General features: G+C 46.8%; 3 protein-coding genes across 5 annotated transcripts; all 3 read left to right on the top strand.

The window, feature by feature from the left end:
* The first annotated feature begins 541 nt into the window (after positions 1 to 541).
* Positions 542 to 9239, top strand: LOC128409297 (zinc finger protein 560-like). Of its 3 annotated transcripts, none has more exons than XM_053379646.1 (8): positions 542 to 691; positions 1142 to 1268; positions 1974 to 2054; positions 2549 to 2619; positions 5162 to 5288; positions 6657 to 6737; positions 7337 to 7417; positions 9118 to 9239. In XM_053379646.1, the coding sequence occupies exons 1-8, from the start codon at positions 638 to 640 to the stop codon at positions 9222 to 9224; spliced, it is 729 nt and encodes a 242-aa protein (XP_053235621.1). In that variant the 5' UTR covers positions 542 to 637; the 3' UTR covers positions 9225 to 9239. The 3 variants fall into 3 exon arrangements, with proteins under 3 accessions (XP_053235621.1, XP_053235622.1, XP_053235623.1); XM_053379647.1 differs by having other exon boundaries at positions 9121 to 9239; XM_053379648.1 differs by having other exon boundaries at positions 542 to 682.
* A 427-nt stretch (positions 9240 to 9666) lies between these two features.
* Positions 9667 to 11527, top strand: LOC128409288 (zinc finger protein 239-like). The gene has a single exon (XM_053379636.1). It carries the CDS (start codon positions 9734 to 9736, stop codon positions 10694 to 10696), a length of 963 nt encoding a protein of 320 aa, XP_053235611.1. The 5' UTR covers positions 9667 to 9733; the 3' UTR covers positions 10697 to 11527.
* A 3931-nt stretch (positions 11528 to 15458) lies between these two features.
* Positions 15459 to 24027, top strand: LOC128408804 (zinc finger and SCAN domain-containing protein 31-like). The gene is made up of 4 exons (XM_053378825.1): positions 15459 to 15942; positions 18809 to 19818; positions 20650 to 20764; positions 22578 to 24027. The coding sequence occupies exons 2-4, from the start codon at positions 19015 to 19017 to the stop codon at positions 23672 to 23674; spliced, it is 2016 nt and encodes a 671-aa protein (XP_053234800.1). The 5' UTR covers positions 15459 to 15942; positions 18809 to 19014; the 3' UTR covers positions 23675 to 24027.
* The last annotated feature ends 1917 nt before the right edge of the window (positions 24028 to 25944 follow it).

Raw genomic sequence — 25944 nt, forward strand, 5'->3', positions numbered from 1 at the left:
ACTCAAAGCAATCTACAATATGATACAAAAATCAAAGGCACTCTAAAACAAAGCAAAACAAAAGCTTAAAGTTCTGTATATGAATGTTTGTCACTCCAAACCAAAATTTTGGAGTCGCTTGCATCAAGGGCTGCTGTTTAATATCCTCCCTTTCCTGCACTTTACTTTTGCTAACTGCTACGCTTGCAAGGGCAAAAAATTATGTTTCTGTTACATACATAATTACATACATAAAGTACAGCAGTTTCTGCAAGAGCATTCCCGGCAAAAGTGGTAAAAAAGAATAGAGAAACAACCAACTTCAGGTCCACATTAAAGTCCAGTATTACTGAGGCCTTATTTATTTCCTTGACATCTGATGGGAGGGCGTTCCACAGGGCGGGTGCCACTACCAAGAAGGCCCTCTGCTTGGTTTTCTGTAACTTCACTTTGTACAGTGAGAGAAACGTCAGAAGACCCTCGGATCTCAGTGTCCAGGCTGAATGATAGGGGTGAAGACGCTCCTTCAGCATTTTATCAGTTTGCCTTTTTATTCCATCAGCAGATGTTGAAGGGATGCTGGCAGAAGGGGAACAATCAGAAGTGTCACCGAAAGGATCCAAAGAGGAGGCGGAGCAAAGGAAGCTGAGGCTTCAAGATGGAGGCAGCAGGCAAGAGGGGAGGCGAAAGCAGAAACCAGAGGGTAAATCAAGTACGTCTCAGGGTGGTGAAAATCAAATTCACAGAGAGGAGAAAAAGTATGAATGTACAGTGTGTGGAAGTAGATTTGGTTATCGCTCAACTCTTACTTCACATCAAAGAGTGCACACAGGGGACAAACCTTATAAATGTTATGCATGTGCAAAGAGCTTCACTCGCAACAGCCTACTTACTAGACATCAACAAACTCACAGAGGGGAAGAACCTTATAAATGCTGGGAGTGTGGAAAGAGCTTCCGTTGCAACAGTGCCCTTACTGAATTCATGCAGGGGAGAAACCTTACAAATGTTTTGAATGTGGAAAGAGCTTCAGTGGCAGTTGCTCCTTTACCTTGCATTAAAGAATTCAGACAGGGAAGAAACAGGAGGTGTTGTACTTGACTGCTTATGTTACATCGCACAGTTTTGTGTGTGATAGGAACTGCCTTCCATTTTCTTCCAGGTTCTGGTGTCTTTTGAGGAAGTGGCAGTATATTTCACCAAGGAAGAGTGGGCACTCCTGGGTCCAGCTCAGAAGGCTCTCTACAGGGAAGTCCTGCTGGAGAATTATGAGGAATTGGCTTCTCTGGGTAAGCATTCTTTGGTTGAGAGATGTGTATGTTTGTTTCCCAAAACCCATTGACCACTTAAAACGTTAAAGAACCTCAAAGCAGTTTACAGAAATAATAAAGCAATAAAATTATCAGGAAAATAGCTAAAAAAACAACTATTTAAACATTCCAAAAATGATTAAAACCAACACTGCCCTAAAAACCAGATTGAAACACATGACAACTGTCTTATTTGCCTGGAAAAAGTGACGTGAACAAAAATGTTATTATTTGTTGTTGTTTAGTCATGTCCGACTCTTCGTGACCCCATGGTCCAGAGCACGCCAGGCACCCCTGTCTTCCACAGCCTCCCACAGTTTGGTCAAACTCATGTTAGTAGCTTCGAGAACACTATCCAACCACCTCATCCTCTGTCGTCCCCTTCTTCTTATGCCCTCCATCTTTCCCAGCATCAGGGTCTTTTCCAGGGAGTCTTCTCTTCTCATGAGGTGGCCAAAGTATTGGAGCCTCAGCTTCAGGATCTGTCCTTCCAGTGAGCACTCAGGGCTGATTTCCTTCAGAATGTAGAGGTTTGATCTTCTTGCAGTCCATGGGACTCTCAAGAGTCTCCTCCAGCACCATAATTCGAAAGCATCAATTCTTGTTTGTATTAGCAGGTTCAAAATAGAGAGCCATGAAAAACATACCCCTAACAATGATGTATCTTCTGCTTTTCCCTCAAAGAAGGGCCTCTGTTTCCTCAACCTCGCCTCATCTCCTGGTTGGAAGAAGAGGAAGAGGAATTTGTCCAGAAGAAAGAAGCAGGTGGGTGCCTGAAGAACACAGGAAGTGCATCGAGCCCAGCTTCCTGTTCTTGAGGTGGCTAAGCAGGTCCCTGTGGGCAGTCCACGAGCTGTGAGCACAACAGCAACGCTTCCCAGTCGTGATCCCTATTGTGAGGTTTTCTGGTTTCCCGTTAATTTATTTATTTGTTCTTTTCAAATTACAGTTTTACAATCACATATCCAACATACAACAATCTAGTTCGTTCCAAGCACCGAGCTGCTCTGTGGTTGCTCAGTCATAACTATTTATATTTATTATCTGCTTTGCTCATAAAAAGAACCCAAAACGACTTAATAAAGAACTCAGATGTGCTTCAAAGCAAAACATTCCTTCCTCAGGAGCTTGAAAAATGGGCAAGCTGCTTCCAGTCAGTTCAAGAACCAGCTTGAAAAAGTAGTTGAGGAAACCCATGCCACATTCCTTCTACGTACAAAATGTTTTATCCTGCTACCTTTTCCATGCCACTTTTGCAGGTAGTCGAAAATGCGGCAGGTCCTCTCCTCTTTGGGATGAAGTGGAAGGAATGGCCCTCCCTTCAGCTCAGGTAATTGGGTCTGGAGGTCTCCTCCTGTGGCTTCTTCGTTTGTTTAATTGGTTAGTGTTTTCAGAGGCAGCATATAAAATTCTCTCAGCATGGTAGAAATAGAATAGAAACATAACTCCATACAGCAGGGGCACAGACGGTGAGCCCTCCCCTCTTATTGGACCCCCCTAGTGAAGCTGAGGAGCTGACTGGCGCTTACTTTGAGCCCTGCTTTGTCTGTTTGCAGGCATGGTTTTAATAATAATAATAATTTATTATTTATACCCTGCCCATCTGACTGGGTATCGCCAGCCACTATGGGCAGCTCCCAACAGAATATTAAGAGCACAATAAAACATCAAACGTTAAAAATTCCCTAAACAGCGCTGCCTTCAGATGTCTTCTAAAAGTCAGATAGTTGTTTATTTCCTTGACATCTGATGGGAGGGCGTTCCACAGGGCGGGAGCCACTACCGAGAAGGCCCTCTGCCTGGTTCCCTGTAACCTCACTTTTCGCAGTGAGGGAACCGCCAGGAAGCCCTCGGAGCTGGACCTCAGTGTCTGGGGTTGAATGATGGGGGTGGAGATGCTCCTTCAGGTATACTGAGCCGAGGACATTTAGGGCTTTAAAGGTCAGACCAACACTTTGAATTGTGCTCGGAAATGTACTGGGAGCCATTGTAGGTCTTTCAGGACCAGTGTTATATGGTCTCAACGGCCACTCCCAGTCACCACAGACCCTCATGCTTTTTGCACACACTGTTCTTATCCTCCATCCAGGCAAGGAAAAAAAGCAGCAGGCAAGGAAAAAAGCATCAAGGACACATTCTAGCTGGGCACAAACCTGTGGTGAGGGTTTTCCAAGCCCTCTTAGCACGTTTCTCCCTTTGGTCCTGAGTCTGAGCATCTTCAAAGCCCATGACTCTTTTGGTAAAGGCTGTTCTCCAATTGAAGCGCTCGCAGGCAAAATGGAAGAGTACAGTGGTGCCTCGCAAGACGAATGCCTCGCAAGACGGAAAACTCGCAAGAAGAAAGAGTTTTCCGTTTTTCGAGGTGCTTCGCCAGACAAATTTCCCTATGGGCTTCCTTCGCAAGACGAAAACCCATAGGGAAATCTCCGGGGACAGCGGGGAAGCGCAGCGCGTCTTCCCCACTGTCCTCGGACCTCCTCCGAAGGCTGGCGGTGGGGCGGAGAGACCTCCTCCCGCCGCCAGCCTTCAGAAGGCTCCTCCGAAGGCTGGCGGTGGGGCGGAGAGACCTCCTCCCCCCGCCAGGCTTCAGAAGGCTGCTCCGAAGGCTGGCGGTGGGGCGGAGAGACCTCCTCCCCCCGCCAGCCTTCGGAAGGCTCCTCCGAAGGCTGGCGGTGGGGCGGAGAGCCCTTCTCCCCGCGCCAGCCTTCGGATGGCTGTTCTGAAGGCTGGCGGTGGACCGCCAGCCTTCAGAACAGGTCCGGGGACAGAGGAGAAGCGCAACGCGCCTTCCCCTCTGTTCCCGGACCTGTCCTGAAGACTTGCGGTGGGAGGAGGGTTTTCCTTCCCACCACCAACATTCAGAATGCTGTTCTGAATGTTGGCGGTGGGGAGGAAAGCCCTTCTACTCACCGCAAGCCCCGCAAGCTCCGGGAACAGAGGAGAAGCGCAGCGCGCCTTCCGCTCTGTTCCCGGACCTGTCCTGAAGGCTTGCGGTGGGGAGAAAAGCCCTTCTCCGCACCGCCAGCCCGGCAAGCGGTTTCCATAGGAACGCATTAATTGATTTTCAATGCATTCCTATGGGAAACCGTGCTTCGCCAGACAAAAAACTCGCAAGAAGAAAAAACTCGCGGAACGAATTAATTTCGTCTTGCGAGGTACCACTGTAATGAAATCCCCTCTATACAAGACTGGATCCAAAAGCAGACACAATATGCCAAATTAGACGGTCTATCAGAAAAAATAAATAAATCAAAACAGGAATTTGTTTCAAAATGGGAGGTTTTCAAAGAATATTTGAAAAATAAATATAGTAGTTTAAATTCTGTTGCAGCATTCAAGGAACTTCAGTAATAGTTGCAAGGTAGATATAAGAAATCAGATATATTAAGAAAAAGTTTAATTATGATAAAAGTGTGTATTGGCAATAAGTAATATGAAATCGAAATATGGAATAGATGGGAGGTTGGGTCTTTAGTGTTAAGACCAATATGTGTTTTATTGTTTGTTAAGAAAATAATGTGTCTATGGTTGTTCCTGTGTGTAATTTGGTATTTGTGTTTTTTCTTTTTTCTTGCTGTATCAATAAAAATTAATAAAAATAAAAATGAAGTGCTCGCAGGCCAATGTTTCCTATTTGTCAATGTTTATACTCCTTTTTTTTAGATTTGCTTTGAGAAAGTCTTTAAACCTCTTTTGTTGACACCCCTGGTGTACATAAAGACTCACTGTGGGGTGGTTCTGGAGGTGGGTTCTCATTACGGTATCTTTTACTTCACTTCCTTGGATATTTCTCTCTCTCTTTTCTTTTTCTTTTTTTGGGAAATTATTATAAAGTACCATCAGAATTATGGATATTTCCTCCTTTTTTTCAGAGTTTGGTGTCCTTTGAGGAGGTGGCTGTGTACTTCACCAGGATCGAGTGGGCTTTGCTGAATTCAGGCCAACAAGAACTCTACAAAGATGTCATGCTGGATAATTACAGGAACTTGGCCTCTCTGGGTAAAGATCCCTCTGCGCTCACTTTCTTGAATTCCTTATCGTTCTCTCCATATAGGAAGTCCATGGTCAGTTCTGGCTAAGCCAAGCCTTCCTGTGCTAGCTGCCAAAATTAGACAGGTGCCACCCAGCTTAGGTGCCTACTGAGGTCATTTTGGGCTAAAGAAGATTTTTCCCTTGAGTTTTCGTCCAGACATTTGGTCATTGATTCTGCTCGTATTGATTCGGAGCAGACTCCCAATGTATAGTCAGCAGAGTAAAAACATAAACACACTGCAGGGAGCATGGTTTGGATTTAATAATAATAGTAATACAGTGGTGCCTCGCAAGACGAAATTAATCTGTTCCGCGAGTCTCTTCGTCTTGTGGTTTTTTCGTCTTGCAAAGCACGGCTATTAGCGGCTATTAGCGGCTTAGCGGCTATTAACGGCTTAGCAGCTTAGCGGCTATTAACGGCTTAGCGGCTTTAAGAAAAAGGAAACAAACTCGCAAGAACTCGCAAGACGTTTCGTCTTGCGAAGCAAGCCCATAGGGAAATTTGTCTTGCAGAACGACTCAAAAAACGGAAAACCCTTTCGTCTAGTGAGTTTTTCGTCTTGCGGGGCACCACTGTAATACTATATTTTTTCCAATGCAAAGTTATAAAAATCCATATATATCAATCCATATTATCCATGGTTATTGTTATACAACAAGTGAAATCAGAATCCTGCCAATGTTTCCATCTGCTTAAAGTGGTCTCTTAGCTAGCTTATAAACTTTCCCCATTCTTTTGAAAAGCTTTTGTCCTCTTGGTTCCTGAGTTTTCCAGTCAGCTTTGCCATTCAGTCAGCTTGGTTTGCCATTCCTCTCTGGTAGGGACCTTGTCTTCTTTCCATCTCTGAGCTAGCAGCATCCGGGTGGCTGTTGTTCCATACACAAAGAGTCTTTTCTGGTCCTTTGGGATGTTGGTACCTGTAATTCCTAATAGAAAAGCTTCTGGTTTTTTAACAAAAGTTATTTAAAATATTTTTTTCATTTCATTATATATCATCTCCCTTGCAGTCCACTGCCACATTTTCTTTACATTTCCAGCAGATGTTTGTACTTGTCCTATACATTTTTGCCAGCTTGGTAGGAGTCAAATACCAGTGGTACATCATTTTCATATAGTTTTCTTTCCAAGTACAACATGCTGTGAATTTCAGGTCTGTTTTCCATAACTTTTCCCAATCTGTCATCTGAATATTATGTCCCAGATCCTTTGCCCAGTGTATCATTACCGACTTGACCAGTTCATCTTCTGTACATGGTTTGGATTTTCTGCAAACCTTTGCAGCCCTGGGTGCCACCAATAACGCTTTTTGCTTTCTTTCTTTTTATTCCATGAAGAAGGGCCACTGATGCCCCATTCGGACCTCATCTCCTGGCTTAAAGAAAAGGAAGAGTGGTTGGGCCAGAAAAGAGAGGCAGGTGGGTTCTTGGGTAGAGAAGAAGATTTTGGGGGGTGGAACCTGTGGCTTTTCGGAGCTTGCTGAATTAGATTCCCCATGTGTGGTTTCGTCGTCTCCTGGTGTTTTTGTAGTAAATTCTACGTAGAATCAAAGAATTGTCAAGTTGGATGGGACCCTGAGGGTCATCTAGCCCAACCAACTGCAACGCAGCAATCTCGACTGAAGAATCCATGACAGTGTGGATGGAGCGATTGGTGATAAATGGAGTTGGTTTGGAGATGGATGGATGTTGTTATAACCACAGCTGCTTTGGTGATGTGGTTGGGGTCAGTGATGGATGGATATGGTTGCTTTGGTGGTAGATGGAGTGGTTTGGTGATTGTGGGAGTGGCTGGTGCAATGATGGATGGAGAGGAAGTTGCTTTGGTGCACCAGACTGATGTTTCTAGGTCCATCTAGTGCTCCCCCTCTCTCATTCCTGTCCCGTTTCAAAGATCTGGTCCTTTGGGTTGGAACAGAGGTATGGAAAAGAGACGGCATGGTTTGGATTTTCTATAAGCTTCTGCACTCACAGGGGCCATCAATAACAATTTTTGCTTCTTTTTTAATCCCATCAAGAAGGGTCTCTGATACTCCAATCAGACCTCATCCTCTGGCCTGAAGAAAAGGAAGAACTGCTGGTCCAGAAGGAAATGGCAGGTAAGTCCTTGGATATAGATCAGGGATGGGGGAAACTCTATGGTCTTCTGGTCCATCAGCTCCATCTGGTACGCAGGCTGAGACCGTACCTGCCCACGGACTGTCTCACCAGAGTGGTGCATGCTCTACTTATCTCTCGCTTGGACTACTGCAGTGCGCTCTATGTGGGGCTACCTTTGAAGGTGACCCGGAAACTACAAGTAATCCAGAATGCGGCAGCTAGACTGGTGACTGGGAGTGGCCACCAAGACCATATAACACTGGTCTTGAAAGACCTACATTGGCTCCCGGTACATTTCTGAGCACAGTTCAAAGTGTTGGTGCTGACCTTTAAAGCCCTAAACGGCCTCGGTCCAGTATACCTGAAGGAGCGTCTCCACCTCCATTGTTCTGCCCGGACACAGGTCCAGCACCGAGGGCCTTCTGGCAGTTCCCTCCCTCCGAGAAGTGAGGTTACAGGGAACCAGGCAGAGGGCATTCTCAGTAGTGGCACCCGCCCTGTGGAACGCCCTGCCACCAGATGTCAAAGAGAAAAACAACTACCAAACTTTTAGACGACATCTGAAGGCAGCCCTGTTTAGGGAAGCTTTTAATGTTTAATAGGTTATTGTATTTTAGTGTTCTGTTAGAAGCCGCCCAGAGCGGCTGGGGAAACCCAGCCAGATGGGCGGGGTATAAATAATAACTTATTATTATTATTATTATTATTATTATTATTATTATTATTACTGGTTGTTGCAGCAATGCAACTCACATGAGTGGTTTCATCATCTCCTGGCATTTTTGTAGTACATTCTAAGCAGAGTGGATGGAATGGCTGGTTATGGGTGGAGTTTGACGATTGAGAGGGTTTGTTGATGGATGGGGTGCTTTGGCGATGATGGGAGTGACTGGTGGAGTAATGGATAACGGTTGAATCACTTTGGTGACCCCAGACAGATGTTTTAAGACAGGCACCCCCCAAACTCAGCCCTCCAAATGTTTTGAGACCACTGGTCCTGTTAGCTATGGATGATGGGAGTTGTAGTCCCAAGACATCTGGAAGGCCAAGTTTGCCTATGTCTGTTTTAAGGTCTGTGCATTGCTCTCCTCTATCCTTGTCTTCTTTCAAATATCTGGGTGCTTGAGATGGTGTCAGGGACTGGACTGAGGAAGAATGGTGTGAGCCACCCCTCTTTTCCTGAACCTTCCCAAGGGCAGGAGGACAGTATTGATTTAGTTTGCAGAGGGGCATAGCCCAGAGGGGGAAAGCTGGGAAATACTGGGTGAGGAACAGGAGACAGCTGGCAGATTCAGTCCTTGGACATCATTTCTGACGCCACACGCTCCTTTCCCTAAGACTAGACAGACTTGGAAAGTGATGGAACAGAAAGTGCAACGGCAAGAAGCTCAGATTACCCAATGTAGGAGTGATGTAGATTAATGGGGACAGAAGGGGTAAATCTTTACTGGGAGCAATGCCATTTTTTAGCATGATATGCATTCCTTGTCTTTCTCTGTGATTATTAAAGAACTTATCTGGTAAGAGCACTCATTTTGTTTGATCTGCTTAATTACTGCCACTGGGGGAGGGATCCGATTCCCCGAAGCCTGGCAGATGGGATGGAGGGCTGAAAAGAGAATACATGGTTCGGATTTTCTTCGATCTTTTGCAGTCACAGGTGGCATCAGTAACAGTTTTTGCTTCTTATCCCATTAAGAAGGGCCTCTGGTGTCCCAATTGGACCTCCCCCGGTTTGAAGAAAAAGAAGAGTTGTTGGTCCAGAAGAAAAGGACAGGTAAGTCCTTGGATATAGAAGATGGATGAGAGAAACCCTGTGGTCTCCCAGATGTTGCTGAACTGGAACTCCCATGAGTAGTTTCATCTTCTCCTGGTGTTTTTGTAGTACATTCTGTGTAGAGTGGATGGAGCTGGTTCGGTGATGGATGGATGTTGCTCATATATAGTTGCTTTGGTATGGAATTGGGGTTGGTGATGGATGGAATTGGTGTTTTGGTGATGGATGGGCTGTTTTGGTGATGGCAGAAGTAACTAGTAGAATGATTTGATTGGTTGGAGTGGTTTGATGATTGAGAGGGAGAGATTTGTTTTTGGCAATGGATGGAGTTGGTTTGGTGATAGTGAAAGTGGTTGGGGACAGATGGGGTGGTTCAATGGTTAGAGCAGATGGAGTGGTTTGATGACTGAGGGAGAAACTCAGAGTGATTTGCGCTTTTTACAGGATCTTCATTTTCTGTTTGCCCCCTCCTCATGCAGGTGACAATGAGAATTATCAGGCGCCATATATAGCGTTGTCAGAAACAACCGCACATGATATGGGGAAAGAAATGTTTGGAAATCAAAGAGAAAGGCACAAGGTGAACCAATCAAAGCCTAGGCAGAAGAAGCAATCTGCTTCCCAGGGGGCTGAGGTCCATGAACTCCTGACCCCTCCAGAAGACTGTAAAGATAATAAGAATATTACGTGTCCAGTGTGTGAGAAAATATTCCAGTATAGATCACAGTTAAATACACATAGCAGAAGTCACACAGGAGAGAAACCGTACAAATGCACAGAGTGTGGGAAGAGCTTCAGTACAAGCAGTTCCCTTACTGCACATGGAAGAACCCACACAGGAGAGAAACCATATAAATGCATGGAGTGCGGAAAGAGCTTCAGCCAAAGAGGAAGTCTTATTGCTCATCAAAGAACCCATACAGGGGAGAAGCCATATAAATGCATGGAGTGTGGAAAGAGTTTCAGTCAACTTGGACATCTTATTTCCCATCAGATAATCCATAAAGGCGAGAAACACTGTAACTCCGGACAGGTGGACTGTGGAAAGGGCCTCCATGATAGCATAACCTTTACTGAACATCAGAGAACCCGCACAGGAGAGAAGCAGTATAAATGTCTGGAGTGTGGGAAGAGCTTTGATATGAGAGGAACCCTTGCCAAACATCAAAGAATCCACACAGGGGAGAAACCATATAAATGCATGGAGTGCGGAAAGAGCTTTCGGGCAAGCTGGACCCTTTGTATACATAAGCGAATCCACACAGGGGAGAAACCATATAAATGCTTGAACTGTGGAAAGAGCTTCCGGGATGGCGGAACTCTTGCCAAACATCAAAGAATCCACAAAGCGGAGGAAAGATATATCTGCACAGACTGTGGAAACGTCTTTCGTGGGAGCGGTAGCCTTACTTTACATCAAAGAGTCCACACAAGGGAGAAGCAGTGTGCTGGGTGGAACCTTTCCGAACATCAAATAATCCACATGCGAGAAACCATGTAAATTTATGGAATGTCAAAATGCCTTCTAGTATACAGTTACTGATTCATCCTTTTATGCATGAAAGCATTAACCTGAGCCAGAAAAGAGCTCTAGTTAACCGCTCCCAGCAGCCATTCTTTTTCCCTCTCTCTCTTTCTCTCCGACTTCCTGAAAACCACGTGAATGAATCTTTCTACAAGAGTTTTTTACAGTCCCCGTCTTCGCTAACACAAAGACTGCATGGTTCCTTTTTTGTAACGAAACCAATTTCTTTTCCTTTCAAACAGCTTGGAACCTTTTCTTCGTTGCTTTTACTGCCATCGGATGGAGACTTGTTTGCTGTAACTTCTGAAACTAGCCCAGATGTTTTCATGGGGAACATTTGTTTAAAGGCAAATGAGGGCAGATGTAGAATCTAACCAAATTTTTATGCGCTTGTTAAAAAGGTAAAGGTAAAGGGACCCCTGATCATTAGGTCCAGTTGTGGCCGACTCTGGGGCTGCGGCGCTCATCTCGCTTTATTGGCCAAGGGAGCTGGCGTACAGCTTCCGGGTCATGTGGGCAGCATGACTAAGCCGCTTCTGGCGAACCAGAGCAGTGCACTGAAACGCCATTTACCTTCCCGCCCGAGCAGTACCTATTTATCTACTTGCATTTTGACGTGCTCTCGAACTGCTAGGTTGGCAGGAGCTGGGACAGAGCAACGGGAGCTCACCCTGTCACGGGGATTCGAACCGCCGACCTTCTGATCGGCATGTCCTAGGCTCTGTGGTTTAACCCACAGTGCCACCTGCGTCCAATCGGCAATTGTGCTAACTCTGTATGAGAAAGTAAAGCTTTTTGTTCAAACCTGCAGCGTCAGGTTATGGGGCTCAGGCAACACGTAGGTCGGAGATTTTCAACCTTTTTGGGTCCACGGCTCCCTTCTTTCTACGGCACCCCTGTGGAGCTCAGGAGCCCAGTTAGGTCACTCCTTGCCTGCAGAGCTGGCAAGACTCTCACCCTTTTTCAAACACCCTCCCTTGGGGGGTGTTCCATCAGTCTCCTCTCCTCTCTCCTTGGGAGTCCTCCAGCCGCTGCTGCCGCCTCTTTAAAGAACTTGTCTAGAGTAGTAAGCTCTTTCATTTTATGGTTCATAGAACCATAAAATTGTAGGGTTGGAAGGGATCCTGAGGGTCATCTAGACCAACCCCCTGCAAAGCCGGAATCTTTTGCTCAATGTGTGGCTCAAATCGATGGCCCTGAGACTCCGGACCTTGGACTGAGTAAATGTGAACCTATCCTGATGATGCAGGTCAGCAGTACAAAGCTGTCAAGGACCAATAAATTCCTGGCATGCACAAAACACATTGGGGTGAGATATCACTACGTTTGTGAACATGTCCAGAGTGGAATTGTGGAACCAGTTTATTGTCCCATCAGACAGCTGACATACTGAGCAAACCTTTACATGTGAGACGCTTTGAGTCAAGATGGGACTCTTGAGGGGGAGGGACTTAACATGCTATGTTTGTATGTTCTTTGCATGTACACATCTGCTTGTCAGAGAAGAGAAACTCGCAATATACTTCATATCTGAAGAAGTGTTTATGCACACGAAAGCTTTTACCCAGAACTACTTAGCTGGTCTCTAAGGTGCTACTGGACAATTTTTGAATTTTTTTTGGCAATACAATGGTACCTCAGGTTAAGTACTTCATTCGTTCTTAACCTGAAACTGTTCTTAACCTGAAGCACCACTTTAGCTAATGGGACCTCCTACTGCCGGAGCACGATTTCTGTTCTCATCCTGAAGCAAAGTTCTTAACCTGAGGTACTATTTCTGGGTTAGCGGAGTCTGGAACCTGAAGCGTCTGTAACCTGAAGCATATGTAACCTGAGGTACCACTGTATACAGTTACTGACTTACACCTGTGAGCATGAAAGTGTTAACCAGAGCCAGAAATCAGCTCGTTAACATGGGAGAGACTCCTAGCAGCCTCTGCTTCTTCCTCCCTCTCTCTTTTGCTCTTGCCTTCCTGGAAGACGCCAGCAGCCAGCATGGTTCCCAGCTCAAGAAAAATCTACATTCTGTATCTTTGTTAATGTAATTTTTGTTGCATTAAATTATACTTAATTCTTTTTGTAATATAACTTATTTATTTCGCTTTTCAATTGCTTGGAACCTTTTCTTCCTTACTTTTACTTCCAATGGACGGAGACTTGTTTGTTGTAGCTTCTGAACCTCTGCAAGTAAAATCTTCACTTTTCCAATAAATCTATGAGATTTATTCTAGCCTAAGTATTTTCATGGGGAACAATTGTGTGAAGGTGGATGAGGGCAGATGTAAAATCTAGCCAAGTTTTAATGTGCTTGATACCAATGTGCTTCTTTACCAAACGTTGACCCTATTCTGAACTTAAAACTGCAAAGTGTAATGCTGGTGGTTAACAAAAGATGTTTAAAGACTCAAGGCAAATCTTTAAAAATGTAGTATAAACACTGACAACTGGGAAACACTGGCTTGTGAGCGCTCCAATTGGAGAACAGCCTTTACCAAAGGTGTCATGGGCTTTGAAGACACTCAAACACAGGAGGGAGGCAAGGGAGAAATGTGCTAAGAGGAAGGCACGCTTGGCAAACCCTCACCTGATCAACTCATAGCTGTCAACTTTCAGATTTGAAAATAAGGGATCAGCAGCCTCGAAAATAAGGGATCAGCAGCCTCACCTGTCCCGGGGACAGTCTACGGGATATCTAACAATCCGGGATAGCAGCGGGAAACAGAGCTGGAATAAGGGAATTTCCCGCAAAAAAAGGGAAGGTTGACAACTATGGATCAACTCCTGCCAGGAAACCTATGTCCCCATTGTGGAAGGATGTGTGGATCCAGAATTGCCCTCCACAGTCACTTACAGACTCACTGTTAAAACCGCGTTTATGGAAGACAATCTTACTCTGCTAAAAAAGTTGCCTGCTCACAAAAATAAAACCAGGTTTGAATTCCTCACCCCCATTTTTTTGTCTGTCATTGAGATAATGAAGGTGCACCCTTTGGGGGTGCAACGTATTTTTAAGTCCCATTGCTGATTCCCCCCCCCTCAAAAAAAACCACCTAAATTTCACCTCCTGAAGTGACACGTACTATGCCCTGGCTAGGGCTGGTCAAACGCTCCCGCCTGCAGAGCTGCTGCCAGTCTGTGCCTGCAATAGTAGGTGGGCCAGTACCTAATCTGTATAAGGCAGCTTCCTGTGTCCCTGCAGCAGGGCTTCGCCTTCCAGACAACTTGAAAACACGCAGATAGGCACACCCAACGCACTTGGTTTTTTAATTAATTAAATTTGTATATTTGGTTGACCTGATTGACATCCTATACCTATTTAAAATGTGGCTCTTCTTTGGGGGGAGGGATGTCATTGGGTTATTGTTTTTATTTTTAATTTATATATTGTGATCCTTTTTGTGAACCACCCTGAGACCTCCGGGTATAGGGCAGTATATAAATAATAATAATAATATACCACAATTCTTCTGCTCTCAGAGCGGTTCACAACATAAAAATAACAAAATGCCTAAAAATAACAAGAGCGAATAATAATAATAATGCACACAAACCAATAAACCCCCTCCTCACCCACATTGTTGGGGGTTGGACTAGATGACCCTCAGGCTCCCTTCCAACTCAACGATTCTACGATTCTCCAGTTGATGCTATTGTCGCCACTTTGAGAAGACCAAACTTTTTTACGTGCCATCGGGGAGTTTCTTCATCCCTGCAGCAGGGAATTCAGAGGTGCAAGAACATTGCTCTGGTGGCCACGGGGAGGCTTGCGCATGAATTTTCCCAGTCCTTTTTTAAAGTCTTCTGAATCTGTTGGCCAACAACACTCCTGTGGGAGGGAGTTCCACAGTTCAAAGCTTCCACTGTGTGAGGAATGACTTGCATTCACCTGTCCTGAACCTTTCCTCATTCATCCTCCCTGGGTAACCCTGCTGGTTATAGATGATGATGTCAGAGGGGGCCCATCCAATGAAGCTGAATTACAGCTCATCACTTGTATAAAATACAATGGTACCTCAGGTTACAGACGCTTCAGGTTACAGACTCCGCTAACCCAGAAAAAGTACCTCGGGTTAATAAATTTACCTCAGGATGAGAACAGAAATCGCTCGGTGGCAGTGCAGCGGCAGCAGGAGGCCCTATTAGCTAAAGTGGTACCTCAGGTTAAGAAAAGTTTCAGGTTAAGAACGGACCTCCAGAACGAATTAAGTACTCAACCCGAGGTACCACTGTATTTTATTGGGGGCCCCAAAGGGACTTTGGCACCTAGAAGTTGGCTCCTATGCAGCACATCAACCCTTAGTGTGGAGCATGGGTAGGCAAACTAAGGCCTGGGGGCCGGATCCGGCCCAATCGCCTTCTAAATCTGGCCCGCGGACGGTCCAGGAATCAGCGTGTTGTTACATGAGCAGAATGTGTCCTTTGACAGTGGTACCTCGGGTTAAGTACTTAATTCGTTCCGGAGGTCCGTTCTTAACCTGAATCTGTTCTTAACCTGAAGCACCACTTTAGCTAATGGGGTCTCCCGCTGCCGCCGCGCGATTTCTGTTCTCATCCTGAAGCAAAGTTTTTAACCCAAGGTGCTATTTCAGGGTTAGCGGAGTCTGTAACCTGAAGTGTATATAACCCAAGGCACCACTGTACCCGCTGCCGCCGCGCGATTTCTGTTCTCATCCTGAAGCAAAGTTTTTAACCCAAGGTGCTATTTCAGGGTTAGCGGAGTCTGTAACCTGAAGTGTATATAACCCAAGGCACCACTGTATTTAAAATGCATCTGGGTTATTTGTGGGGCCTGCCTGGTGTTTTTACATGAGTAGAATGTGTGCTTTTATTTAAAATGCATCTCCAGGTTATTTGTGGGGCATAGGAATTCGTTCATTTTTTCCCCTTCAAAATATAGTCCGGCCCCCCACAAGGTCTGAGGGACAGTGGACCGGCCCCCTGCTGAAAGGGTTTGCTGACCCCTGGTGGAGAGTCTATCAGGAGAATTTTTTCACGCACCAAGTGTCCCTCACACATCGGAAGGGTTAAAGTAGCAAATGTGCCATTCCTAGAGAGGTGTGCATGTGAGAAATCACATGGATATGACATTTTTTAAAAAATTGAACTGCTTTTCCGGTCCCTCCACCTCCTTTCCTTAATTATTTCCTCTTTTACTTACTGGAAACAGAAGCCGGCTGTCTTGAGACTTAATCCTAGCTGAAGATCCAAGGTGAAGCTGGCTGGTGAGTGGAGAAGAGGAAAGTTGGGGTGGTGCCCCCTAGAAAAGCTGCCCTGTCCCCACATTCTGACCCTTGGTGCATCTACCCCAGTGCTGTCGACACTGGCTGGCAGCAGCTCCCCCGGGGTATCAGGTGTGTTTCTTACCTGGACATGCCGAGGGGACATTGTGCATGAAAAGCAGATGCTCTGAGAGGCAGCAGCCCTCTGCTGAGATAGGAACATTCACCCAAAGAATTCGGGAAACACTGTTTTGTCAGGGAGCTGCTAAATGCTGTCAGGTGACATTTTCTATTTCAATAATAATAATAATAATAATAATAATTTATTATTTATACCCCGCCCATCTGGCTCGGCTTCCCCAGCCACTCTGGGCAGCTTCCAAAAAAATATTAAAACACTATAATACATCAATCAACAAAAGCTTCCCTAAACAGGGCTGCCTTCATATGTTCTCTTTGACATCTGGTGGGAGGGCGTTCCACAGGGCGGGTGCCACTACCGAGAAGTCCCTCTGCCTGGTTCCCTGTAACTTGGCTTCTCGCAGTGAGGGAACAGCCAGAAGGCCCTCAGCGCTGGACCTCATCGTCCGGGCAGAATGATGGGGGTGGAGACGCTCCTTCAGATATACTGGGCCGCGGCTGTTTAGGGCTTTAAAGGTCAGCATCAACACTTTGAATTGTGCTCGGAAACGTACTGGTAACCAATGTAGGTCTTTCAAGACCGGTGTTATGTGGTCTCTGCGGCCGCTCCCAGTCACCAGTCTAGCTGCCGCGTTATGGATTAGTTGTAGTTTCTGTGGGAATGTTCAGGGGTGCAGGAGAGGATATATTGTGAGATTATATCCTAATCCAACTTGTGCTAACAAGTTCCCAAAATATCAGCAGAGTTTATAGACATTCCCCTTTAAGTTCACAACGGTAACATTTGCACAGGTTCGCTAGAACCTCTATAATAATTACTCTGGTAATTTCCCCTTTTGTTCCCTCTTAAAATACAAGACACGACACAGTCTTCATAAAAGTATAAAAGAGTTTACTCACGTTCTGTTCACAATATGATCCCAGAAGGCAGACAGGCTTAAAAAGGTTACATACATTTAGAATCTATCTTGTAGCAAGATAGTCCTTATCTCCTCTCTTGGCTGGGAGCCAAGAGAGCATCCTTAGATGTTTCCTCATGGAAGGAAGATGGCAGAGAGAGAGAGTGACTGCCTGCCCTGTGCTTTTGTCATTTACCTGCACAGGTGAGGCCACACCCACCTCTGGTCACATGCGGAGGAAGTCCGTCCCCAGGAAGTTTACCTGCTTGCTAGACAGACATCCCTCCCCATGTTCTAACATGTACACTCTAGGAATGTTGTCATTGACTGCTCCTGTGTTTACATCCCACAGTTTCCGGGTCACCTTCAAAGGTAGCCCCACGTAGAGCGCATTGCAGTAGTCCAAGCGGGAGATAACTAGAGCATGCACCACTCTGGCGAGACAGTCTGCGGGCAGATAGGGTCTCATCATCCTGCGTACCAGATGGAGCTGGTAAACAGCTGCCCAGGACACAAATTTGACCATGGACAGCTGTGAGTCCAAAGTGACTCCCAGGCTGCACACCTGGTCCTTCAGGGGCACAGTTACCCCCTTCAGGACCAGGGAGTCCCCCACACCTGCCCGCCTCCTGTCCCCCAAAAGCAGTACTTCTGTCTTGTCAGGATTCAACCTCAATCTGTTAGCCGCCATCCATCCTCCATCCTCCATCCTCCAACCGCCACCAGACACTCACACAGGACCTTCACTGCCTTCACTGGTTCTGATTTGAAGGAGAGGTAGAGACTGCAGAACTACCATTCGCAAGATTTCCCTGGCAAGAGGGATTGGTTTTTAAGCCACGCTGGTCTCCTAACAACCTCTCAGCACCCGCTGGCAGACAAAATTGATGGATCATGTAGAAATGGCTAGTTTAACTGGAAGAATAAGTGATCAGGAAGAAAGAACTTTAAAATAATAATGGGGAATTGCGGAATGTTTGAAAAACTACTGTAAACCACTTTAAACGTTGGCAGGACTAGAATAAATTGAGCAGTTACATTTATAATGGAAGGGAAAGCCAGGAGAGGAAAAGTGAGGATTAATTCGAATATGCGGCAGTAAAGGAAAAATAAAATAAACCATAGAAGGGAGTGAAGGGAAGCTGAATATACTTGTATGGTTTGAACTTTGTAATTTATGTAAATGTAAAATTGAAAATGATAAAGAAGCCTTTCACCACCCTTAGCAAACTATACTTCCCAGGATTATTTGTGGGAAGCCATGGCTGTTTAAAGTGGTATGATACCTGCTTTAAATAACCGTTCCTGTGGAAATCGGAAAGAGACCTGCCATCCTGATATTTTGTTGTCCGTTGTTCTGCCAAGACTTTGTAGAGAATTCATTTGATTCCATGTCAGTCATTCGTCCTATATTTTATGATTTGATAGTGTCAAGGTTTTTAAACCTTTTAAAATTATTATTATTATTTATTAAACTTCTATACTATTCATCTGTAGATCTCAGGACAGTTCACAATACGAAAATACAAGATAAAATCACAAAATATGTAATAAAGAGAGCAGCAACAACCAAACTAATAAAACCCACCTTCCCCCCACCCCATCCCATCCCAGAAACACATTTAAAAGGGTGTAGGATGTTTCTGAAAATGCAAATAACAAATTAAGAAATAATAAGAATAAAAGGGTTTAGGATGTTCTGTGATGTTTCCATGATTTTACTGGACACTGCCACTATAAAAACAAAAACAAAAAGAGCTTGGGGTTTTATATCTATTCTTCTAAATAAATAAATAAAATATTTTGGTCTGTGTTCTTTTCTCCTGCAGGCAGATTTGGTGTTTATTCTGGAGTTTTCACCGCATCTTCGGCGAGAAAACAATAGACGCCAGGAGAAACTGGGCACGTATAACTGCTCCAACAGCTATAACTGCCCTTCTACGGAATCAGGTCACTGGTCCAGCGGGCTTAAGACTTTTTTATCTTCCGAGGTTCAGGAGGAAGATTCCCCATCCTTATCCTTGGGTGTTGGGCGATGGAAATGGCAGAGGTGTTTGTCATGGCATCGCCGGATCCCCAGGAAGAAGTCCCTTCTGGGCAGGAAGGACGGCCCATGATCAAAACAGAGGAGACCGGCTTCTCAGAATTTGAACCCAAGATGGGGGCGAAAGGGTCCGAAAGAGCCCCTCGCGTCTTCCAGGCGGGGAGCATTCGGGAATTGCTTTGCAAGGCGTCGGGGAGACAGTTGACACAGGTTCCAGGCGAAGGGCTCCTTCAGGAATGGGAGAGCCAGTGGCAAGAGTTCCTGGGGACCTTGGAGTCCCCCAACTTGAGGTGGGAGGCTGCCCAAATGTCAGAGGAGCCCACCCCCTTCCTGGCCTCCTTCGAGCAAGTGGCCAAAGCCTGCCGGTGGCCCAAGGAAGAGTGGGCGGCCAGGCTGCTGCCAGCCCTCAGCAGGGAAGCCAAGCAGGCCTTTTGGAGCCTGGAGGCCGGAGACAGAGAGGATTATGGGAAAGTGAAGGCGGCCATCTTGCGCGGGGACGCCCTCACCAGGGAGAAGAACCACCAGTACTTCCGGTGCTTCTGCTACCGGGAAGCCGAGGGCCCCAGAGGGGCCTACAGCCGCCTCCAGGAACTCTGCCGGCGGTGGTTGAAGGTGGAGAGGCACTCCAAGGAGCAGATCCTGGAGCTGTTGATCCTGGAGCAGTTCCTGACCATCCTGCCAACAGAGGTCCAGAGCTGGGTCAGGGATCATGGCCCGGAGACCTGCTCCCAGGCGGTGGCCCTGGCCGAGGATTTCCTGCTGAGGCAGCTACAGGTGGAGGAACAGGAGCAGCAGGTGAGGCAGGGTGGTGAACCCCCATTATAATTCTGCTAATTCTCAGGAATGGGGTGGGGAACATACAGAAGAACCTGGACCATCTCGTCGAGCATCCTAATCTCGCAGTGGCTCCTTAGCAGGACCTGAGGTCCACTGCCGTCTCTGCACTTGCAATCTCCAACAATGGCCACGAAAGGTCTTCGTAAATAATCCCTCAATGCATGAGGGACGGTTGGCTTTCCTGGTCAGTTCCTCTGGCTCAGGCTCTCTGACACAGATGTGACAACCATTTTGTGTGACGCGACACACAGCCAACGTAGCTGCCATTTTCTGGAAATTCCAATTGTGTCCTCTGGCCTAGAAAGGTTGGTGGCCGCCTCTTTCCATATGAACCTACCCAGACCATGAGATCACCTTCTGAGGCCCTCCTTTGTGTGCCACCTCCTCGAGAGGTCCAGACGGTGGCAATGCGAGAACAGGGCCTTCTCTGCAGTGGCTCCCCGTTTGTGGAATGCTCTCCCCAGGGAGGTTTGCCTGTCGCCTTCATTATGTACCTTTAGGCGCCAGGCAAAAACGTCCATTTTTAACCAGGCCTTTGGTTGACCTGACTGACATCCTATACCCTTTTAAAATGTGGCTCTTTCTGGAGGGGGGGTGTTATTGGGTTGTGGTTTTGATTTTATATATTTGTGAATTGCCCTGAGACCTCCGGGTATAGGGCAGTATATAAATTCAATAAATAATAATATTATATTGACACCTTTCAGTGCGATTGGCAGGTGCCAATTTTGATTTAAGCTCACAGCTTCCACTCTTGATTTTTCTTGCTGTATTTTGTACCTGATTCAGGTGCCTACAGAGGTGAATGTGAATCCCCCCAAAGAAGAGGTGGTTCTGGAGCCCGGAGAGGTGCTGGGGCCCAGCTGGGAGATCAGTGATGCCAACCATGCTAGTTTTCTGTTGTGTAAGGCTGTCTTCTTCTTCTTTAGACCAGGGATGGAGAAATCTGTGTTCTTGCACGACTCCAGTTCCCATAATGCTCCTTTCCGTTCTACCGAGGGCCTTCTGGCGGTTCCCTCATTGCGAGAAGCAAAGCTACAGGGAACCAGGCAGAGGGTCTTCTCGGTACAGTGGTGCCTCGCAAGACGAAATTAATTCGTTCCGCAAGTTTTTTCTTCTTGCGAGTTTTTCGTCTTGCGAAGCACGGTTTCCCATAGGAATGCATTGAAAATCAATCAATGCGTTCCTGTGGAAACTGTCTTCAGACCAGGTCCGGGGACGGTCTGTTCCCCGACCTCTTCTGAAGGCTGGGGGGGGGACAAGGGCTTTTCTTCCCACCGCCAGCCTTCAGAAGGCTGTTCTGAAGGCTGGCGGTGGGAAGAAAAGCCCTTCTCCCCACCTCCCACCCCGCAAGCTCCGGGGACAGGAGGGCTTTCCTCCCGACCGCCAGCATTTTAAAAGCCCCCAGGACAGCGGAGACTTCTCCGCTGTCCGGGGAGATTTTAAAATGCTGGCGGGTGGCAGCGAAGGCTTCGCTGCCGCCCGCCAGCATTTTAAGATCGCCCGGGACAGCGGAGAAGTCTCCGCTGTCCCGGGAAGGCAGGCGGGGGGAAGCAAAGACTTTTGCCCCCCGCCGGCCTTCAGAAGAGGTCCAGGACCTCTTCTGAAGGCCGGTGGTGGGCCAAAGTCTTTGCTCCCCCCCCCCGCCTGCCTTCAAAAGCCGTCGGGATAGCGGAGAAACGCGCTGCGCTTCTCCGCTATCCCGGGAAGGCAGGCGGGGGGGGAGCAAAGACTTTTGCCCCCCGCCGGCCTTCAGAAGAGGTCCAGGACCTCTTCTGAAGGCCGGCAGTGGGCCAAAGTCTTTGCTCCTGATGGCCAGCATTTTAAAAGCGGTCCGGGATAGCGGGAAAGCGCAGCACGCTTCCCTACTATCCCGGACCGCTTTTAAAATTCTGGCGATGGGGAGCAAAGCCTTTCGGCCCCCGCCGGCCTTCCTGGACCTCTTCTGAAGGCCGGAGGGGGGCGAAAGGCTTTGCTCCCCACCGCCAGCATTTAAAAGAGGTCCCCGGAGATTTCCCTATGGGCTTTCTTCTTGCGATGCAAGCCCATAGGGAAATTCGTCTTGCGGAACGACTCAAAAACGGAAAACTCTTTCGTCTTGCGAGTTTTTCGTTTTGTGAGGCGTTCGTCTTGCGAGGCACCACTGTAGTGGTGTCCGCCCTGTGGAACGCCCTCCCACCAGATGTCAAAGAGATAAACAACTACCTGACATTCAGAAGACATCTTAAGGCAGCCCTGTTCAGGGAAGTTTTTAATGTGTGACATTTTTGTATATTTTTGCTCTCTGTGGAAGCCGCCCAGAGTGGCTGGGGAAACCCAGCCAGATGGGCAGGGTACAAATAATAAATTATTATTATTACTGTATTATTATTCTGGGACTTCTCCCAGAATTCTGTTCTGGGGCTTCTCCTGACCCTCCAGATCAGATCTGGGAAAGCCACAGGGGGCACATGGGAGGAAGAAGAGGAGGGGAAAGTGGTTAGGGTTAGGGTTAGACTAAGATGTCTTTGAGGTGTCCTTCCAACTCTACAATTCCAGCAAATTATTAACCTGCTGATTAATCAATGCAATAAATAAAAATAAAAATAATACAATTTTCTGCATTGGCTGGGAGAGGAACTTGATGCCCTTTGGGATCTCAGCCACTTCTGCAATTCTAATTAAATAATGAGTCAACGTGTTAAAAGTTGTGCCGTGTTCTTTCTCCCGCTTTCCAGGCGAACCCATGCTAGGCGATCCCGTTTCTGGGGACGCAAAGACCCGCCACCTCTTAGAAAGTTCCTTGCAGAGAGAACTCCGGGAGCCGCGGCTGCAAAGCCCGGGGCAAGACGTTCCCTCGTGCAACAAGCAGGAAGAAGTACCCAGAAGTCCCAATGGGCTGGCGAGAGGGACAGAAGCAAGTCCAAAGAAAACACCTGCCTGGGAGCTGGACAGAAGCCAGCCAGGGACCCTGGAGACCGAGACCAAGGCCTCCACTGCCTCCCCAAATGGAAATAGCGTCAAACCGAAGCCGCCACTGGGCCTCCGCCCTGGGCCAGGACCCTACAAATGCTCCGAGTGCGGGAAGAGTTTCTGCCGGCGCTCCTACCTGTCCCAGCACCACCTCATCCACACCGGCGAGAAGCCCTACGAATGCTCCTACTGCCAGAAGGCCTTCCGGGCGCGCTCTCACCTCACGAAGCACAGGCGCCTGCACACGGGCGAGAAGCCCTACAAGTGCGGGGACTGCGGCAAGGGCTTCCACCAGTCCTCCAACCTCCAGAAGCACATGAAAATGCACGTGGGCACCCCGATCTACCGGTGCCCCGATTGCGGGAAGAGCTTCGGCCAGCGCGCCACGTTTTGCCTGCACCGCAAGGCGCACGCCGGCGGGAAGACCTACCAGTGCTCGCGGTGCGGGGAAAGCTTCGGCGAGCTCCCGCTCCTCCGCGCGCACCGGCGGAGCCACGCGGCGGAGCGGGCCTACCAGTGCCCCACCTGCGGGAAGGCCTTCGATCACCGGTCCAGCTTCCTGAAGCACAGGGTAACCCACACGGGGGAGAAGGCCCACAAGTGCCCCACCTGCGGGAAGGGCTTCAGCCAGTCCTCCAACCTTCGCAAGCACCAGAAGATCCACACCGGGGAGAAGCCTCACAAGTGCCTCACCTGCGGGAAGTCGTTCACCCAGAGCTCGCACCTCAGCTTCCACCAGAACACCCACAAAGGGTTCAAGTCGTACAAATGCTTAGACTGCAGCGACAGCTTCACCGACAGGTCGCACCTTATGAAACACAAGCTGAGCCACGCCAGCACAAAAGCGGCGACGTCGGCCTGAAACCCCCCTTAATTTTATAAGGCGGGTAAATTACGTTTATTTTTTAAATTTATATGGCGCTTAGGCCTTTGCACATGGACTGTTTCCCTCCGTTCCACTAATTCGTTAGGAAGACTTGGGCAATCCTCTATCTCGTTTCTGCTCCCTCACTCAGCCCTACTCATCCGCAATATGTGGGGCAGATGATAATGATCTGCCTTAACAACAACAACTTTATTATTTATATCCTGCCCATCTGATTATTTATACCCACTCTGAGTGGCTTCCAACACATATTTTAATGTATCTTTATTCTTTGTTGGAAGCCGCCCAGAGTGTCTGGGGAGACGCAGCCAGAAGGGCGGGGTACAAATAAATTAATAATAATAATAATAATAATAATAATAATAATACAAAAAATGTCAAATGTTAGCAATAACAATCTGATCTGATACAAGAAGAATGAGAATAACTTTTCACATAACTTACATAAAATAAAGCAGTATTCTAAACAGTTAAATAGCAGCAAATAACTAAACTTTGCAGGAAGGTTATAAGCCTGGAAGCAGCACTGGGTGCTTGCGAAGTGCCTTCGGTGAGGGATTTCAGCAGAAAGACCAAAGTGGCTTGGAGGTTTAGAGGACCAAAAAAAAAAAAAAAGGATGTGAAAGGGAAAGGGGTGGAAAGGAATTGAACTACCTAGCATCATTTTAAGAATAAGTTATGATCAGATGAATCAGCATTGATTTCCCCACCCCCACCCCGATGAAATTGTTGTTTGGATGACTTAACTGTGAAATCTGATTCTTAAAAGATGAATTGGCAGTGAAGTTGTTGCTTTGCTGAGGAAAGCAAAAAGACTTTGCAGCACCTTTTGAGATTTAAATCTTTTTGACAGGGGAAGCTTTTATGCACCATTTCATCAGGTGCCTGCAGCATTATCTTAATATACCTCCCCTTCCCATGGTTTAATCTTCCCTTCCCCACAAGAGCTGCAGCGTCTGTTAAATTAATTAAATAAGCAGATTAAATCAGTTTTAAAATATGTTTGATCGATTGCCCCTCCACCCCAAGATACTGTTGAACTAAAGCTCCCAGCACTCTGAACCATCAGCCGGCTTTCCTCCCCAGGCTCCCCGCACCTCAACTCCAATCAGCCCCAGCCAACACAGCCAGTGCTCTGGGATGATGGGGCTTGGGAGTCCAGCAATATCTGGAGGGCACCAGATTGGGGGAGGCTGGTTTAAGGTCTTGTGGCAGGGAGTTCCACAGATGGGGTGACCAATTCCTTGTTGGACTCCCATCAGCCCTAAAGAAGATCGCCAATGGCAAGGGATGATGGAGATGGTAGTCCACAGGCCCACCCCTGTTCTCGCCTAATGAAATATCCTTAATGCTGTTTTTAAAAATAAAAAAGTTATCTGTTTTATTCTCTCTTGTCTGTCTTTTCAACTTCCCTTTGAGACAAAATTACAGCTCTAAAAGGTGATTTTGCACTGGCCATTTAAAGCACCACACTGCTTCTCCAAAGAGCTGTGGGAACTGTAGTTTTTTAAGGGTGTGGAGAGAAGTTAGGAGACCCCTATTTCTCCTATTTCTCTCACAGAACTGCAATTCCCACAGCTCCCCAGCAAGAGGGATGGTTGATGAATTGTCCTAGCTCTGCAAGGAGCCTCTCAGCACTCTTTTTTTAAAATCATAATTTTTATTGAGTTTTTCATTTCTCATTTTAATTCAATACAGTGGTACCTCGCAAGACGAATGCCTCGCAAGACGGAAAACTCGCAAGACGAAAGGGTTTTTGGTTTTTTGAGCTGCTTCGCAAGACAATTTTCCCTATGGGCTTGCTTTGCAAGACGGAAACGTCTTGCAAGTTTGTTTCCTTTTTCTTAAAACCGTTAATACAGTTGTGACTTGACTTCGAGGAGCAACTCATAGCACGCGGTGTGGTAGCCTTTTTTGAGGTTTTTGAAGACTTTGGTGATTTTTGAAGCTTTTCCAAAACTTTTCCGAAACCGTGCTTCGCAAGACGAAAAAAACCGCAAGACGAAAAAACTCGCGGAACGAATTAATTTCGTCTTGCGAGGCACCACTGTACTCATATTCACAACTTATATTATTTGCTCAAAGTGAGCTTTGACTTCCTTCCGTCCCTCTTTCTGACATCCCTATAACATTTAACATATCTATCGCATTTCCATAATTACCTCATTATCATATATTAACCTTAAAAAATCACAATCTCATTTATAAATCAGCATCTTGATTTCACAAAACATTTCACGTTAATG

The sequence above is a fragment of the Podarcis raffonei genome, chromosome 2, assembly GCF_027172205.1.
Source record: "Podarcis raffonei isolate rPodRaf1 chromosome 2, rPodRaf1.pri, whole genome shotgun sequence".
In the NCBI taxonomy this organism is placed as follows: domain Eukaryota; kingdom Metazoa; phylum Chordata; class Lepidosauria; order Squamata; family Lacertidae; genus Podarcis; species Podarcis raffonei.

What these genes read in the sequence shown, in the direction of transcription:
- LOC128409297 (XM_053379646.1), top strand. Translation starts at nt 638, where the DNA reads ATGGAGGCAGCAGGCAAGAGGGGAGGCGAAAGCAGAAACCAGAGGGTA. An exon ending in CAGGAACTTGGCCTCTCTGG is followed by an intron (nt 5,289 to 6,656) that starts GTAAAGATCCCT and finishes TATTCCATGAAG; the next exon opens with AAGGGCCACTGATGCCCCAT. An exon ending in GGTCCAGAAGGAAATGGCAG is followed by an intron (nt 7,418 to 9,117) that starts GTAAGTCCTTGG and finishes TATCCCATTAAG; the next exon opens with AAGGGCCTCTGGTGTCCCAA.
- LOC128409288 (XM_053379636.1), top strand. Translation starts at nt 9,734, where the DNA reads ATGGGGAAAGAAATGTTTGGAAATCAAAGAGAAAGGCACAAGGTGAAC.
- LOC128408804 (XM_053378825.1), top strand. Translation starts at nt 19,015, where the DNA reads ATGGAAATGGCAGAGGTGTTTGTCATGGCATCGCCGGATCCCCAGGAA. An exon ending in TGGAGGAACAGGAGCAGCAG is followed by an intron (nt 19,819 to 20,649) that starts GTGAGGCAGGGT and finishes TACCTGATTCAG; the next exon opens with GTGCCTACAGAGGTGAATGT. An exon ending in CCATGCTAGTTTTCTGTTGT is followed by an intron (nt 20,765 to 22,577) that starts GTAAGGCTGTCT and finishes CCCGCTTTCCAG; the next exon opens with GCGAACCCATGCTAGGCGAT.